Source organism: Penicillium cosmopolitanum, assembly GCF_028827165.1.
Source record: "Penicillium cosmopolitanum strain IBT 29677 chromosome Unknown utg000005l:1.0-4006212.0:1.0-4009387.0, whole genome shotgun sequence".
NCBI classification, from domain to species: Eukaryota; Fungi; Ascomycota; class Eurotiomycetes; order Eurotiales; family Aspergillaceae; genus Penicillium; species Penicillium cosmopolitanum.
The window spans coordinates 729233-746261 of NW_026622675.1; the positions used below are offsets into that span (position 1 = coordinate 729233).

Consider the following 17029-nt stretch of genomic DNA (forward strand, 5'->3'; position numbering starts at 1 on the left):
CGTTGGTCTTTTGAGAAGATGCCGCACCGGGGTGATGCCATGATCAGGGCTGTGGTGGGAGGAGCAGGCCTGGCAATAACGAACGGGGTGTGACCGCAACTGAAGCATCGCTAATGGATACTTATCGAGCACCTGCATTGTTGTCTGAGGTTTCACGATCAGGGGATGTCAAAGAAAGGCTTGAGCTTCTTGACCAATCCCCACTCTTCCATGGTCACGTCGGCACGGTAGAACTCCTTCAGAGTATCGATACTCTGTCGCGAGATGGCCGAGTAGAGATTGTCACTCTCTTCGAGGTGACGGCCGTACATGGGCTGGTTGGCACCCTCGATCTTAATGGCAACTGAAGGTTGACCCTTCTTACAGATAGGGATGGCCTTGTGGTCACGCTCGAGCGATGTTCTGCAGCGATGGAATTAGTACTGTGTAATAGGGGTAGAGGAGCTTGTGCGGGGAACTTACACTCTGCCAAGTTTAACAATTTCTTTGACGCCGCTCGCGTTGGTTCGAACAGCCGCGAGAGGAGTGTGGAGACGCAGGCTGCCCTCAATGACATCGATACCGATGACAATAGGGTCCGTCTTGTTGAAGACAGCAACAGGGCGAATAACGCAGGGGAAAACAGCATGCATCTTGCTCTCTTCCTTGCGCTGTTCGGCTAGCTCGGCCATGTGGGCGGTGAAGTTATCAAAGAGATGGTAGATAATATCGGCAGTGAAGATCTTGACACCGACATCCTGGGCGTAGGCGGCGGCATCCTTGTCAACCTTGACATCGAAGCAAAGCATGACAGCGTATTCCTTGGCCTTCTCCAGCATGGTTCCTGCCATCATCACATCACGCTTGTAGACAGGACCAATGGAAATGTTGGCCACGGGAATCTTGGAGACGCGCAAGAACTCCAGAAGAGCCTCCAGGGAACCAAGGGTGGAAGCCTGCACAGTGACACCACGGTTATCGGTGGCGACCTTGCTGAGCAGGGCCTCCAGATCGGACATGACTTCGTCCTCAAGGTCCTCCTCGTCGTCATCGGGACCGACGACCATCAGGCGAGAACCAGCAATGGCGTGCTCAAGGTCGTTGGCAGCAATCTTAACACCAAGGGCGGCCTTGACCTCCTTGTTGTGGACATACTGCGACTTCAAGCGCAGTTCCTTGAGCGGTGCGGGAGTCAACAATGCACGAATATTTGTTGTGATAGGCCCGTTGGTACCGCAAAGCACCACACGATCACCCTCGCGCAGGATACCGTTGGACAGAACCACGTCAATGGTGGTACCGAGACCCTCGATAACCTTCACTTCCAGAACAGTACACTCAACTTCTGACAGGTACATCAGCGAGTTGGTCATACGCTCCTGAGACAGGGAAGTCAGAAGCTTCAGCATGTCAGGAACACCCTCTCCGGTATGGGCGGAGGTCGGAACAAGCGAAACATTGCGCGCCATACTCTTGTTCTCGAAGAACAGCTCGGAGTTGAAACCCTGCTCGGCGAAAGCCAGCTTAGTGGCCTCCAGGCGAGTGCGGAACTCGTTCTGAACACCCTTGTTCTGCATAGCCAGACTGTCCTCGAAACCGTTGTTGTCAATCTTCTTCCAGCCGTACAGACGATCGATCTTGTTCAGTGCGACAATGAAAGGAGTCTTGCGGTCACGCAGCAGACGCATGGACTCCAGAGTTTGAGGCTCAAGACCGTGCATGATATCGACGACTAGAATGGCAATGTTACAGAGCGAGGAACCTCGCGAACGCAGGTTGGAGAAGGACTCGTGACCAGGGGTATCGATGATCAGCAGACCGGGCACCTTGAATTCGAACTTGCCATCCTTGTTGACAACGTTGGTCTTCTGCTTCAGAGCCTCAACTGGGAAATAAGTAGCACCGATCTGCTGGGTGATTCCGCCTGCTTCGCCCTCTTGCACGTTGGTTTGGCGAATCTTGTCCAGCAGCTTGGTCTTTCCGGTATCGACGTGACCAAGAATACAGCAGATAGGCGAGCGCAAGTTGTCCTTTGAGCGGGCGGCCAGGGCCTCTTCGTGTAGCTTCTTTCTGCGCTCTGCGGCCTCGGCCTTTCTCTGTGCGATGGCTCTCTGGTTGGCACTTTGCTCCTCATCTTCCGAGGAGTCCTCATCAGAAGAGTCGTCGTCAGAATCCTCCTCGGAACCCTCCTCAGAATCCTCCTCCTTGGAGGCAGATTTGGGTTCCTCGGCCTTGGGAGCAGCCTTCTTGTCGTCCTCTTCGTCACTGGAAGCATCCCAGCTATCCTTCACATCATCGTCTTCAGCAGCAGCCTTCTCCCAGTCATCCACAGCATCGTCGTCCTCAGCAGGAGCGGCGGCAGCAGCGGCAGCAGCTTCGGCCTTAGCCTTTTCTTCGGCCTCCTTTTTGCGGCGAGCGTCCTCAGCCTCACGCTGAGCGCGAGCACGTTCGGCAGCAGCCTCAAGATCTTCCTCTTGCTTCTTACCGCCCTTCTTCTTGTTGTTGTAGACAGGACGCTTCTTCTCAGCACCGCCATCCTGCAGACCCGCGACTGAAACACCAGATGCAAGCATTTGCTTCATGCGCATCTCAGTCTTCTGCTGGGCCTCCCTTTGGGCCTTGGTGAGAAGCTTGCCCTCCTTGCGGAGCTGTTCCTTCTTCTCGCGCTCCTTCTCCTTCTTGATAGCACGAGCAGCCTCGCGCTTCTTTTCTTCCTCCTCCTCCAGCTTCTGGGCGGCTTCTTGAGCGGCCTTCTCTTCGGCCTCAATACGCTCTTCCTCCTCGCGCTGTTGACGGAGAAGCTCCTGTTGCTTTTGCAGGGCAGCCAGGTGCTTAGGCAGTTTTCGGCCCTTACCAGCGGGCTCTGAAGCAGCAGCAGCAGCAGCAGCGTCCGCTTCCTTCTTGGCATCGGCGGCAGCCTTCGCCTCTTCGGCCTTCTGTTGGGCGGGTGTGGTCTTCTTCTTTGAGGCGGCCTATTGATAGTAGATATAGAATTAGCAAAAATCCCAGGTATTGGTTTCACCTAGTAAACATACCTGCTCCTTCTTACGAGCCTTCTCGCGCTCCTTCTTCTCACGCTCCTTCTCCTTCTTCGACTTCACACGGAATTCACCCTCCTCGGGCTCATCTGCGGCCGGGGCAGCAGCAACTTCCTTCAGTTGCTTCTTGGGCTTTCCAGCAAAGACGTCATCCTCATCGAAAGTACCCTCTTCGGGCTCCTTGCTGGGGGCGGGGACGGCTTCAGCATCCTCGCCCTCCACAAAGTCGTTGGTTTGCTTGCCCTTCTTAGCCTTCTTGGCCTTGTTCTTGCGAAGAGTAGCCATCAGGCCACCTGCGGGGGCCTCGTCGCCGTTCTCATCGCCGTTCGCGGGCTCTTCGGTGGGAGCATCGACAGCAGGGGCCGACTCGCCGAGATCGGCCTCCCAGTCCTCCTCTTGCCTCTTGCCTCCCTTCTTCTTGGGCGCCATTTTGCGTTTGTGGGATGGTGTGGTGGTTTTGTGTATGGGTCGCGGGGTGATCAGAGGATCGTAGTGATCGCACAAACGGAGCTAACCGTTCGTTTGCGGGTGGTGAAGAATCGTGGTCGAATCACGAACCGCGAAGAGTAAAAGATGAGTCGAAGACGTCGATCTTAAAGTCCCCAGAAAAGAAGGGCTGGTGGTTCACCAAGGGAGTGGGGTGGGGGGGAGAAAAAAGAATTTCGGGAAGGGAATCTCAATGTTTCAATGGGTCGAGGTTGAGGGTGGGGAACAAGCAACGTCTGATTTCACCCGCGCCTTCCTAAGGTTGCCACGAACCACACGAGGCAAATCTTCTAGTAGTAGAATTGAGCAAGAATGAGCTACCTGAGCTACCTTATATATAAGAAGATTCTATTCCTTAATAGCTTCAATGATCTTTATTGGAATTTTTAGTCTCGTTTCGAAATTGTGTTCCTTTCATTCACCTCGCTAATCGTGATCATCTGACTTGGTCTCAAAATGGGAGGCCTATTCCATAGAAGTAGTACCGAAAGAAGTACGCAGAGTAAATTCTTTAGTGGTAAATACATAGGTATCAAAATCAAATACGGGGCCATGAGAACCTTTTGCTATCTCGCATCTCAGATGGTAACATGTAGGAGTCGCTGGAGCCATGCCATAATCGACTTGAGATAATGCTCATCATCAACATCCAACACTGAATACGCCATATCTCGTAGTCGATCCTGGAATGACATTGCCGAATCTTCAGGAGAAGAGTCCAGCGATGCTACCAGGTCCTCAAATGCCTTGGTGCCACGCTGGGCGAGCCGACCCAAGACATCCCCGTCAACCTGAGTGTTGTCTTTCTCGGGTTCTCTATACGAGGCCGTTCGTCGTCGTCTGGACCTAAATCCAGAATGCCGCGATCTGAGACCAGTTTCACCTCGAACACAGATAACTTGTAAAAGCCATAGTAAGGTCATTTCTTCCTTTTTGACGACCTGGAATCGATAGAGTGCACCACTGAGAGCAAAGCCGTAAACGGCGCTTCCCTTGGACCAACCAGAGACGCGTGAAAGCGAGTTCGAATCGGAAGAGTCTCTCGCGTCCAAGACAAACTTGAGAATGGAGTCGGGCAGCTTGTTCTCTGCCGTTAATGGCGTCGTGAAACCTCGGTCGCGGAAATCTCTTGGTGATAGCAAAGGCGCTCGAATCCGCCCGCCACGGCTGCTCAAGAACACCATGGGCTTTTCCCCAAGACAGATTTGGTGGGCCATTCCATCATTCTGCTGTAGATCCCAGGCATGGCTGATCAAGCGACCATCCTGGACTTCATAGACGAGGAAACCGTTCCGTGCTGTTGTGACGAAGACAAAGGATTCATAAGTCGTGATTCCAACTATAGAGGATGGAGCTGGCCGTGAAAAATTTGGAGCCCATCGTGTAGTAGCTCCCTTAGAGCTCAGTGGAATGATTGCCTTCCCTGCCCCGATTATCAGACTATCCCCGTAAGGCGCTATTGCCCGCACAGGGCCGGGCATATCGTGCACATGTTTGGTTGCACATTCAATTCTGGAAGGATTGGCAGGAGATGCGCATGCTCGCATGATGATGACTCGCCCCTTGGGAGGCTCGTCAGAATCAAGTGCCGCAAGCGAGGTTCCAATAGCGATAAGATGGAATTTATTCCCGTCCTTTTCGAAGACCCAGTCCAGAATACAGGTGATCATCTCTCCGGCGGCACTGTGACCTTTCCACGATCTCTCGTCGTTCGGCTGCACATTTGTTTGTAGGTTTGGATCCACAAAGTCGATGTATGATCGTGTGGTTTTCTCAAGAGGAGCTTGCTCGTCCTCTATTTCGGTGACATTGTATGAGACGATGAGACTCTTGAGATGTTCGGAATACGCCAGCTTGCTAGGATTCCCGGGTAATTTAATCCTTCGAGGAACCATTTTGGCCTCTTGAGTAAGCGAGCAGATGAGAAGGTCACCATCTGCAAAGCAATAGAGATTCCCGAGGATCGGAGCTGTTTCTTGCCCGCGAGGATTGGCCAAACTAAAACCATGTAATGTCACGGGGGAATAGGCAGGCTATTTCATAGTCAGTTTTGGTTTATGTCTGATAGGAAACAAGTTTCGAACTTACATTAATCTGGTCTGTGATCCAAACTCGCCAAAGCAGACATTCCCCTGGAAGGTTAGGACTGTATGACACCCTCCAGAGTTCATCACCACATGTAAACAGGGCAAAGGAACCTTGACTTTGAAGTCGGAGGGAGGTTCTTCCAATGTTCCATGACTTTTGTTGTTTGAAACCTAACAATCTTTAAGTCAGCATGCACTTCCTTTTTGTGCGATCGGGTCCCTCATACCTATTATGCTCCCATTCTCAAACCCGATCTCAAATGGGACCAGTATACCACTTCGAAGACCGCAAAGGAGAAATGAATGTGGTGTTCCTTCCCAGGCGACTTGGATCATGGCTAGACTCTCGACGGCATTAGATATATCTTGATCTCGTTCGATGGATAACTGATGCTCCAAAAGGAATGAAATATTTCCATTATCAATCCTGAAGACCATAAAATTGCCATCACCCGTGCCCATAAATATGAATGAGGCACTTCCGGTCGCCTCAAATGTATTGATTGAAAGGCACACAGGTTCCCGCTGAATCTCAAACAATGGTCCCAAATTCAGTCGAGCTTCGTCCGGTGTAACAACGAGTTGGCTGAATTGAAGCCCTAGTCTGTTTTGATGCCTCACGGCAGTGACTACCGCCGAGCTCAGTCCATCCACACAAACGGCAGCAATTGTGGAGTCGAGTTCATGAGGAATACTAGTGTTCAAAGACATCTTTCCAGGGACGAACAAGTGGGTGGCCCTTTCTGTCACTTGGATAAGCACACCCTCCGGAGTGCAGCCGGCTGAAAGTGTCTGAGCGGCATTATCAAATCCCGTGTCCTCTTCGTGTAGGGCAGTGATTCCTTCCTCCATGTTTGGCTTCATTGAAAGTAGGAGTGTCGAGAGAGGATCTGAGAGCAGCACGTAAATCTCAAGATTCACTTCGTCAATCATCACCCACATATCTCGGATGCTCAAGAATTGATCTAGAGGAGTTGTGGTACCCAACCGGGCCTCAATACCATACCGGAGCTCATGAAGCGCTCCATTCGAAGAAGGAGAGCTAACGAAAAGGCGTTTGCGAGGCACGTCTAGTCCCAATCCGCCCCTAGAATCCGGAACCATAACAGCGTCAATCATGGGAGCCCAGTTGAGGAATTGCTGTATACACCTCGGGGGACATCTGGCCTCGACTTCGAAAAGTCCACCATCAGACATGTTCCCAGATGCAAGGATAAAGTCGCAACCTTCATGGCCCATGTCAAGGAAGGCAAAACCGGTATCGACATGAATATGGACTTGGCCTAGAGTACAGTGGTTTTCGAGATTCCCCTCATTGCCGAACTCAAGGAGATGAATCCAACCGTCTTCTCGAGCGAGATAAATCCCATCTTTTTGCTGACTATAAAGCCAGTTGCGTGCAGGCCTTGTCCATCGGGTCCAGAGAGAAACCTCTTTTATGACATCTCCGTCGGGAATAATCGGCTCATAACCGATCCGGTTTGAGGGGCCACTGCGAGGGTAGACTGCCATAGACGACGAGCTAATGACCAAAAAGGCGGACCCTTTGGTCAATGGAACAATTGTGCTCGGCAACCTGTCTTCCTTGTGGAGCCTGAAATTGTTTTTGCGTGGGTTATTCAAAGAGGATGAATCTTTCTCGTTCCATTCGTAGGTCTCAGCAAAGGTATGGCCATCTCTAGCCACAATGAGAAGTAGGATTATTTTCTCATCTGAAGGTGTCCTTGGGTACAGAAACTCCATGAACAGAATATTGCCATCAATTCTGTAAAAGCTCTCCTACAAAGTCCCAAATCAGCATATTTTCGGTAAGGATAGTTCAATTACTGTGACATACCTTCTCAATTGGATCTAGCTCACCCAAGAAGACCTGTTGATCAATCACGCCAGGTGATTTAAGGAGTAAAATTCCGAAGTAATTGCTTGCTGCCCCAACTGCGACCGCACGGGCTCTAGGAACTGATTAGCTCAGGTTTGAAAGCCGACTTTGCGACTATTGCCCGACTTACTTTGGATCAACGGCGACATGCTTGCCATATCTCTCGGCCAAGCTCACATCAACTGGGAGAGGGCGACGATAGGTTATAAATTCTGGTTTTGATGATATGGGGCCTCGTGGACAGCATAGAAAAAGGAGCTCTTTGTAGTCGAGAGAAAGGACGAGCATTTGGGAAGGTAGGTTATCATGATGGTCCATATAACCATTACTCGTCAAAGCAGGCCCTTCATTCTTTAACTGTTGTTCCCAAGGAATTGGCGAGCCGATATCGAGAACTTTTGCCGATATGATGGTCCCATCAAAGTCTGACTTCTCCATCACGTCTTCCAGATAGCCACCATTGGCAGCCTCTTTGATCTGAAGTCGCCGGTGCCCCACGAATACAACATCGTTAAGTTTCTTGCTCCGCAGACGCACAGGAAGAATCCATTGAATTACCGGACTGGACAGAACCGTCTGGGTCAAAAGCCCCGTGGTTTCACGATCCAGCTCCGGTTGGATGCCGGTTCCCTGTGACATCTTCGTTGCCGAGCGGGACGAAGTGACGACGAGAGAAGAATTATCTAAACCCGTAATATTTTAGGAGATTTATCTTTGACGAGGAAAAGGCATCGAGGGAACGGGCGTAACGGCCAAAGGGGTGAGGTCAATAGTAGGGAACAAGCCCCGACTGCAGGGATGAGGCTCTCGACGTGAGCTAAGCACAGACTCCGCAGCTTGACTTGACAGTGAGCCAATCGAGGAAGATATAGGCCGCGGCGAGTGGCCGAAAATTTTGGTGTTAAGTTGCTGTTTCCGCAGTACTGCAGTCGCCTAGGTCATTGAGGGTATCCAATGATCAACTTTGCGTGGTCATGATCGAGATGTCAAAAGTACTGAAGTGGGGGGGCCGCTGAATCGATTGACAGTCTCTGGGGTTCAATGCTTGTTGTGTATTACAGAAGCACGTCTGAACATCGCCCTGTCGACAGCGAATGTAGCCTTTACCTGCCTCTCGATGTGCGAGAGCTTCGTCGAACTCTAACCGCCACATTAATACTCGCGAGACCCAAAGAAGTTGGAGAACCTGCAAGACTTACAGCGTCGATGGCAGAAGATAAAATTATCGGGTCTTGAATCAAACAGTTCAGATCTGATATCGTGGTCAGCTACCGTGACAGGGAGGGGAGATCGATATGACATGTATACATGTAATCAATAGCTCTGCTTTAAGCGTTCGTGTACCGCCTGCGGGGTGTTCTTCACGGGCTGTCGAGGTCTTGACTTCGAGGCTTAGCCGGACAAGGCAAAAATTACCAGCTTGTGGGAATCCTCTTTGTTTTGAAGTCTTTGACTTAGCCAGCGGAGCCCAGCAGTGGATGGATCGGGAGCTTGAAATGGTGATGTTTTGCCGATGGGAGGGGATCACGTTGCTTCTTTGTGGCCTGAGGCAGTCGGCGGGACTCAGCGGGGGCTCCGCTCTTCTGCCGATGCATGCACTCCCCTTTGGTGTCGCCGGTGCCCTGCAGGGAATGCAAGGAGAAAGCGTGCAAACTCTGTTTCTGATTCCTTAAACATTATTTCGCTGTGATCGCAGGTCTGAAACAAAATTGGGGTTCTGAGTTGTCAACCCAGATCAAATCGCTGCCCAAGCTTAAGGCATCACCATTCTTGCATCCAAGTCAACCAGCAAATCAACTATCAGAATCGTGACTACTGCCAATGGCATGATCCTGGAATGTGATTTCGGAGTCCAAAGTTTCTTTCTTACGACACGTTTCCCTTTCATCCATCCACTTTGGCCTCTTGGTCACTGTGAAGCTTGACAAATGGATTCACCAGATATCAAACAACGTGATGGCAGCCCTTCAGAGAGCCCAGGCTTAGTTGACGATGAGAAGCTCTCGATTGCATCATCGAAAGATTCCCAAGAGTTATTGAATATTCAGCAACTGAAAAAGGCACGAGCAGAGAAAGCACTAGCAATTCGTCAGGCATGCGATACCCATGACGTGGAAGCGCTGGTCTCGTATGCGACAAGCGAAGGTGGCTTGATTGAGGATGAACTGCGACAAAGGGCTTGTGCGTAATACCTTTTTATAAAAGCTATTGGACCGTCTCTGAGCTAACCCCTGGCAATCAGGGCCTATATTCCTGCAATGCGATGAAAGCACACGAGTTGACGATCTCAACCCACTGGAGACTTTACCCCGGCATCGCGATGAAGACCAGGTTGAGTTAGATGTCAATCGCTCATTTGTTTACTACCCCAACGGTGAGTGTGAGCTGCAACGCAATTTATTTGACTTGTGCAGAATCGCTGATTGAACTGGTTTAGCCCCTGAAGATGAGCTCTCCCAAAAGAAAGAGCAACTTTCCGACTTGATAACCCAAGTTCTCAGAAACAATCCCATGCTATGCTATTTCCAAGGATATCATGATATTGTGCAAGTTCTTCTCCTCGTTCTGGGTCGTCAGAAGGCCACGTCGGCCATGGCAAATTTGTCTCTTTTCCGCATTCGAGATTACATGCTTCCATCACTCTCCCCAGCTGTGAAGCATCTGCATCTTATTCCTGCAATTATCGAGACCACTGATCCCGCATTATGCCAACACCTCAACAATATTCAACCATTCTTTGCTCTCGCGGCAACTCTTACCCTTTACGCCCATGACATTCAGGAATACAGCGACATCGCCAGGCTTTTCGACTTCCTCCTGGCTCGAGAACCCGTGGTCGCCATCTACTTGTTTGCTGCAATGATTCTTTCCCGGAAGAAGGAACTCTTGGAAATCCCAGTGGACGAGCCCGAAATGCTCCATTTCACGCTTTCTAAACTTCCTTGTCCGCTCGATCTAGATGGCCATATTTCTAGCGCGGTACAGCTGTTCAACGACCACCCACCGGACTCGTTGCCCTTCAAAGCATGGAAGCATATCTCAAGCTACAGTGTTCTGAAGACTTCGCGCGACCTGTCTCATCATCCAACAGTGGAAGAGGCGGTTGGTCTTTTCGAACGACAGGCGCGACAAATCCGCTACGAAGAACGTCGGAAACGAGCTCTCGAATTTGCCTGGAAGCATCGCCGAACTGTGGGCTCTATGGCTCTGGCAATTGCCATCGGTGCTGCCTCCATCTACATTCGGAAGAAGGGTCTTGACACCTCCATCTGGTCTTATTTGGGTCGACTCCAGACCATGATCCTCGGGTAGGAGACAGGATCGACACCGAGTTCCTCAATCCCCTATTGTACGATAACGACGAAAGCAACTCTCATATTGCTAGTATGAAGATTAATTCAAAAGTCATCTATTTTTTTTAGAAATATTGCAAATGGTAATGAAGGTCTAGCCATGTAGTCAGAGTAAGTGTGGGCATACGGAGTATAGTACTCATTCAAGTTACTCCTAAGGGGACCAAGTGTGGCTGAAAGTGTGGCGTGGCCCGCGGGAGGGAAAGCTGATGTGTACACTTCAACCTCCCCGATAACACCGAGACTCTCCAACTCAATCCCACCACAATGGCAAACCGGGGCTACGACGTGGTTGTCGATGTGGATGCCGAGGTGTGTACAATTTCCCTCATTTATTTCCTTTATCTTTAATTACTCACACTCCCACAGGGCGACCTCGGCCATACCGACCTCCAAGAGGACCTTGAATTCCACCCATCGAGTAAGTTCCCCAACGTCAGTCCAGGCTTCTCGACTCGACCAGCCTTCTAAATACCGTTCTTGCGCCCGTATTATAGACTTCGAAAACGACCAACGAAGCGCCAAGGTCCAGGCCGATTCGCAGCCTTTCCTGGGCGGCGGTAGCTCCTCGCGCGCCGGCCGTGATCGATCCCCTGGCGGCACTCCCACCAAGCACAGCTGGTGGTCGATTCACTATTACGAGCGATTTTTCGATGTCGACACAAACGAGGTCCTGCGCCGCTGTGTTGCCACGCTTTACCCGCGCTCCAACTTCCTGGATGTGCTAGAGGGCAATGCGGATTTGTACGGCCCTGTCTGGATTGCGACGACGGTCGTCGTGATTCTCTTCTTGACGGGTACGATTTCGCAGTGGTTATCAAACCGCCACGAACAACACTTCGAGTACGACTTCAAACTGCTCTCCGGTGCGGCGGGTCTCATCTATGGGTATACTGGTCTTCTGCCTATTGCGCTGTGGGGTGCTCTGCGCTGGTTCGGGAGCTCGACGGCTGATCTGATTGAATGCTGGGCTCTTTACGGATACTCTAATTTGGTTTGGATCGCTGTAGCTCTTTTGAGCTGGAGTCCGTTGACCGCGCTCAACTGGGCGCTTGTTGGCGTTGGCTTTGCATGGACGACTTTCTTCCTCCTGCGGAATCTTTACCCCGTGTTGAATGCCACGGATGCCAAAGCTAGCAAGATTCTTTTGATTCTAGTTGTTGTCTTGCATGCAGCCCTTGCTATTACCATCAAGTTCCTCTTCTTTGCGTGAGTGCTTCCGCACTATTATTAGTGCACCTTTCCAGTTGGGTACTAACTTTACTTTCTAGGCACGCTAGCCCTGTTGAAGACAAGAAGGACAACTAGTATCCTATTTTCCTATAAAATGGAGATGGAGCGCAAGAGTTCCGTGGATTAAGATATTGGAAATGTCGCCGGTTTGCTCGGGTAGCATGTGGTGTTTTGTGTTATCTCATTGGTGTGGTCTGGATCCGATCGCATGTCTTGTATGTGTATGCGCAGGTCATCAATGGCTTGTAGTTTCAATGAATGTCCCATTTGCATTTAATCAAAGATACGAGTCTTTGCTGTCCCCAGTCTACCTGAGCACAGTAGTGCTCCAAGGCTTGAATGATTCAAGTTCAAGTATTACCTACTACTAGAAGTACTAATAGCCCTGGAGTACTAGTACTAGTTAGTACCTTGTAAATACTCGTACTACTAGGTCCATCTATCACGATTTATATATACTACCTAGGTACTCTTCAAGTGCTACTGGTAATAGTACTAGTGGCACGCAGATATATATGCTAGTGGGCTACATCAACTTGACGGCTGTACTAGAGCCACTGGTACCTAGGTACCTATGGAATATATATCGGGGAAGTCTTAAGATTCAAACTTGAACTTGAATGAAACATGAACCAACCCGGCGGCGAAAGTGTGAGACCGTGCCGGTAAGTTTTATGAACACTAGCAAAGTAGGCATAGTACTACCTACCTACTATCCTACTAGGTAGTAACCGTACCTACTAGTAGATATGTTACTAAATACTGCATGTCAAAAAATACCATCGGGACGACCGTATGTTGAAGCTCTTGGGAACAGGGCTGGCATGGAACTTGAAGGCGTGGACCCTCGTCGAAGCACATTTAGATACTACTAGTACTAGTAGTATTTAGAAGCAGTTAATTGAAATAATTCGAGAGTATTGGTACACCCGCTGGCAGATGGGAATCTGTCATTCCTACTTAAACCATCCGTCTTATAGACTCGGAACCAACTATGTTCCTCCATCAAAACCCTCCTACTTCAACTTGAAATTGGATGCCCAGAGCGTGAAGCAAACGTTGGAAAGACCGAGATCCCGGGAGACCCGAGACCTGGCCATATGATGAAAACCGATTTGAATCTTTGAACTTTTACTTCAATTCATGGAATGCAACCTGATTGAGAGGTGCCAACTAAAAACAGTATGACTGGCTGTTATTGTTTCATCATTTCTAACGCCATGAATAAACCTCTGCGTGTCGCGTTCCAGCCATACACCAGACCTGGATTCTGTACCCCAGCACACCGAGCACAACACCGATAAGCGAGTCGTCTATTTGAGCTTCTTCTTGGGGCGGAGCTGGTTGGTGTGACCGCACTTCTTCTTACGGCAGTTGGTGGCACGGGGAGGGAGACGGGCCTGTTGATTTTGTCGCGTTAGTAAGTTGGTTCTGAAAATATTGCAGATCGATGTGATTCGGCCCGGTGGGGGGGTTTTTTGGCGATGACGTTTGGACCGAATCTGCGGTGGCGGGCGGAAGGGGGATTTCAACGTACGTAGCACTTGCGGCAGATGGACTTCTCGCAGTTGTACTTGGAGGCAAGGGCCTTCAGGGAAGGCTCAATGATACCACCACGCAGACGGAGGACAAGGTGAAGGGTGGACTCCTGTAGGTCGGTTGTGTTAGCTACTATTTCGACGTAGGTGGTGATTGATGGTGGTCAGGTCGGCAGGGCAAGAGCAATTATTATCCTCCTCTTCCAATCACGGTATTGACATTCGCTTTGTTCCAGTCGTAGACGTATTCAGATCCCTCTGTGGAAGCAAAATGTAACCCTTTGTCTTGCCCTTGCCCATGCCCATGCCCATGCCAAACCCGACCAACCAAAAATATCGAAATTCGAGGTCGAGGTTCGTCATACCTTCTGGATGTTGTAGTCGCTCAGAGTGCGGCCATCCTCGAGCTGCTTGCCAGCGAAGATCAGACGCTGCTGGTCAGGGGGGATGCCCTCCTTGTCCTGGATCTTGGTCTTGACGTTGTCGATGGTGTCGCTCGACTCGACGTCGAGGGTAATGGTCTTACCCGTCAGGGTCTTGACGAAACTATATCGAGCGCGGTTAGCCCAAGTCCAGATTTCCGTCCGTTTGGTTTGGTGATGTGTTGCTCTTTCGTAGATCGTCGGATAGAGGGGGAATAGAGGGGGTGCGGTTCGCGGACGACGAAAGCATTCGGAGATTCAAGATGACCTACATCTGCACTGGAAGTGCGCGGAAAAAGAATATGTTAGCTCGGCATGTTCACGCAGGTCTCAGGGACGTATTTCAACGGGTTTCATGGCACGTACTGGTTGCGATTTCTCGTTGGTGTCGGCGGTCGGTCGCTGTGTTCCAGGCGGAGGAGGCGATACAATTTGATGGTGCCCGGGGCGGTGCTCGCTTAGCAAAGGTGGACCGAACCGGGGGTTACCTAAGCCCTAACCAGCATCCGCTTTGGGCTTAGTTAATGGCACGTGACATTACTTTCCATTTTTGGCATCATGCGTCATGGAGATCTATGAAATAATAATACTAGAGAACTTTGGGAAGTTGGTCGATCATCCTAATTTATTTAAAATTGAGATTTGTAAATAGATTAATTTAATACTTGAATATTCCATTCAATGAGAGACACAGAGAGTGACAGAGAAATAGCAAGGTGGTATTCTTTATCAAATAGATTGATGATTCCAACGCCTAACTAATGATACTAGTAATAACCAAGATATCGGACCAAACGCCGCTATGATGCCCAGGTGGGATAAATGATAGATAGCTCAAACCTCCAGATCTGAAAATTGTTCATCAAGGTCGTCCACATCGTCCTCTTCCTCTTCCATCGCCCACTCCATCATGTATTTGTCCCGCCGTTGATTAAGGAGAAATTTCGCGACCCTCCATTCTGCTACGGATACGGCCCGAACAAGTGTTGTCAATGTGATGGAAGCAAGCTGAGCCCCCAATTCATAGAAAGCCCGGGCAGTCTCCGGGAGCTGTGATTCCCATCGGTATCGAGCATACCAGGAACCCGGCCGCAATGCCTTTGAACTGGGATCCGTGGAGGCGGGTTTGAGGTCCGCCATAACTGCTTGCAACAACGCACTGAGTGCTTCGTCTGTGTCTGTACCGACAGTTGGAACCGGGTCAGCATTTGGGTTTGTCTGATTCCCGGCCGTTGGTCGGCTAGTTGGGAACATTTCCGCAATCGGATTGGATGTTTTGACATTATGCAGCCAGTCCTTCTCATACCAGTCCAGATACTGATCGATTTCGGAGAAATTCATGCCCAATGCATCATGATCGGTGATGTGCATTAGTTGCTCTTTTCCAATTTGGCCGCCAGTTTGCTCATGGTTGCTAAATTGTCGCTGGGCTTGCATCCATACCTGCCAGTTTACGGTCTGCGTTGCAGGCTCCTTGGACGTGGCGGGATTTCTTTTTAAATGATCAAAAGGAAATAGCAACTTTGTTGCCAAAATGATGAGGACAATGGCCTGTACTTCAGGCAGATTGAGGGCTTCCTTGCGTCCATTGCCTCGAATTCGTGTGGGATATTCAAATGTAATTCCAAGAATGCCCTGCAGTGTTTTGGCCGTCTCGTATACATCGACTACCAAGCTGTTAGTACTTTTCCATGAATAAACCCGTATTTAATACACATACTGGGAACAGCCATTCTTTTGATGTGCCGATAAAGCACAAGAGGCGCATTTAGAGGAGGGAGCGTAATCCCGAAGCGACGACTATAGAAAGCACCCAGCTCGATAAATCCGCGATGCATTCGCTCGGGTTTAGGCATGTTCTATGTTTAACTGGGTTAGAAAGGTCCCTGGAACAAGGTAATGAAGAATTCGACACACGTACGTTGATTTCAAGCCTCGCAACAAATTCCGGGGGAAGTTTCTCACCCATTTCTTGCGGAATACTTCTCATAGCTCGTATATAGGGTATATCCTGGCGAATGATCAAGCTAATATTCTCTTGTTAGCCAAGTACGACTTCAAAGTGGGCTGCCAAAAATATGGAACACACCGGTGCAAGTCAACCACGCAAATAGGAATCCGCATCAAGACTGCTGCTAAGTAGCAGAGACCGACAGAGTCGAGCAAACGAGGCCATTGGAGAATATGGGTTTCTGGTCTGAACCCTGATTCATCAGCACTGTCGTTTTCCGATCCTGCCGGTGTTGTCTGAGAGCTAAATATTTGCGGCTCATCATCGTCATCGTCAGTAGTTTCATTGATTCGCATGGAAAATCCCCGCAGTCTCAAGGCCCAGAGATCTCGAACAACGCCCTGGAAGAATTCGTTAGAGCTGGACATTTGGGGTTGTGTATGCGAAGAGTATATCGTTCTCAAGTACTGAGACTCACCTCGAATTGCTCCGGAAACCCATGGTCCTTGACTAGAACATGACATTGCTTCCATAATATCAATTGATAGGCCTGTAGATAGAGCGTGGATGCCCATCGACCGCGATATGCTATTTAATTGAGTTAGCGAAGGTCGGCAGAGCCAGTAAGCGGTTTATCGGATGCAGATTCCACATACTCTTCCTTGAGGTCTCGGCCTTCTCTTTCCTCACCCGATGCGTCTTTCCTTGTGTTCCGAAATCATCCGGATCGGCTTCGACTTGAACGCCCTACCTGATGTGTTAGCGTCTATTCTTTGGATACCTACATACTTCTGCCCCGCTTGCAGATATATGATGCAGGTGTGATAACATCATTAACAGGGAGAAAAGTGAATGGCGCATACCTCTTGCAAATGGCCACGGCGACAGAACCAAAGGCCGTTATCCAGATAGTATCGCTTCTCACGGCATCCTTCTTGGCCACAGACCCCGCGGGTGACATAGTCCATGCCGAGGCAGATTTGGTCATGCTGGTTGGGCGGGAATGTTGGTCCGGCGCGGAGTGTTGGCAAGTCAGTCCGGAAACTTTTTTCTGCCCACCGCG

At 50.0% G+C, this 17029-nt stretch overlaps 5 protein-coding genes across 5 annotated transcripts; 2 read left to right on the forward strand and 3 right to left on the reverse strand.

Moving 5' to 3' along the window:
• Positions 1 to 158: 158 nt before the first annotated feature.
• Positions 159 to 3446, reverse strand: N7509_003302 (putative mitochondrial translation initiation factor IF-2; the record flags this gene model as incomplete). The annotated part of the gene is made up of 3 exons (XM_056627939.1): positions 159 to 402; positions 463 to 2951; positions 3015 to 3446. 3 exons carry the CDS (start codon positions 3444 to 3446, stop codon positions 159 to 161), a joined length of 3165 nt encoding a protein of 1054 aa, XP_056490673.1.
• Positions 3447 to 4081: 635 nt separating this feature from the next.
• Positions 4082 to 8108, reverse strand: thtA (the record flags this gene model as incomplete). The annotated part of the gene is made up of 5 exons (XM_056627940.1): positions 4082 to 5536; positions 5592 to 5761; positions 5818 to 7369; positions 7428 to 7542; positions 7600 to 8108. 5 exons carry the CDS (start codon positions 8106 to 8108, stop codon positions 4082 to 4084), a joined length of 3801 nt encoding a protein of 1266 aa, XP_056490674.1.
• Positions 8109 to 9397: 1289 nt separating this feature from the next.
• N7509_003304 (TBC domain-containing protein) lies at positions 9398 to 10781 on the forward strand (the record flags this gene model as incomplete). The annotated part of the gene is made up of 3 exons (XM_056627941.1): positions 9398 to 9650; positions 9712 to 9843; positions 9907 to 10781. The coding sequence occupies 3 exons, from the start codon at positions 9398 to 9400 to the stop codon at positions 10779 to 10781; spliced, it is 1260 nt and encodes a 419-aa protein (XP_056490675.1).
• Positions 10782 to 11089: 308 nt separating this feature from the next.
• On the forward strand, positions 11090 to 12130 carry N7509_003305 (Yip1 family protein; the record flags this gene model as incomplete). The annotated part of the gene is made up of 4 exons (XM_056627942.1): positions 11090 to 11134; positions 11192 to 11243; positions 11320 to 12031; positions 12094 to 12130. 4 exons carry the CDS (start codon positions 11090 to 11092, stop codon positions 12128 to 12130), a joined length of 846 nt encoding a protein of 281 aa, XP_056490676.1.
• A 2719-nt stretch (positions 12131 to 14849) lies between these two features.
• On the reverse strand, positions 14850 to 16934 carry N7509_003306 (TFIIB-type zinc finger domain-containing protein; the record flags this gene model as incomplete). Its single annotated transcript, XM_056627943.1, has 7 exons — positions 14850 to 15682; positions 15736 to 15874; positions 15937 to 16042; positions 16105 to 16367; positions 16445 to 16554; positions 16623 to 16713; positions 16830 to 16934. The coding sequence occupies 7 exons, from the start codon at positions 16932 to 16934 to the stop codon at positions 14850 to 14852; spliced, it is 1647 nt and encodes a 548-aa protein (XP_056490677.1).
• Between the last annotated feature and the right edge of the window lie 95 nt (positions 16935 to 17029).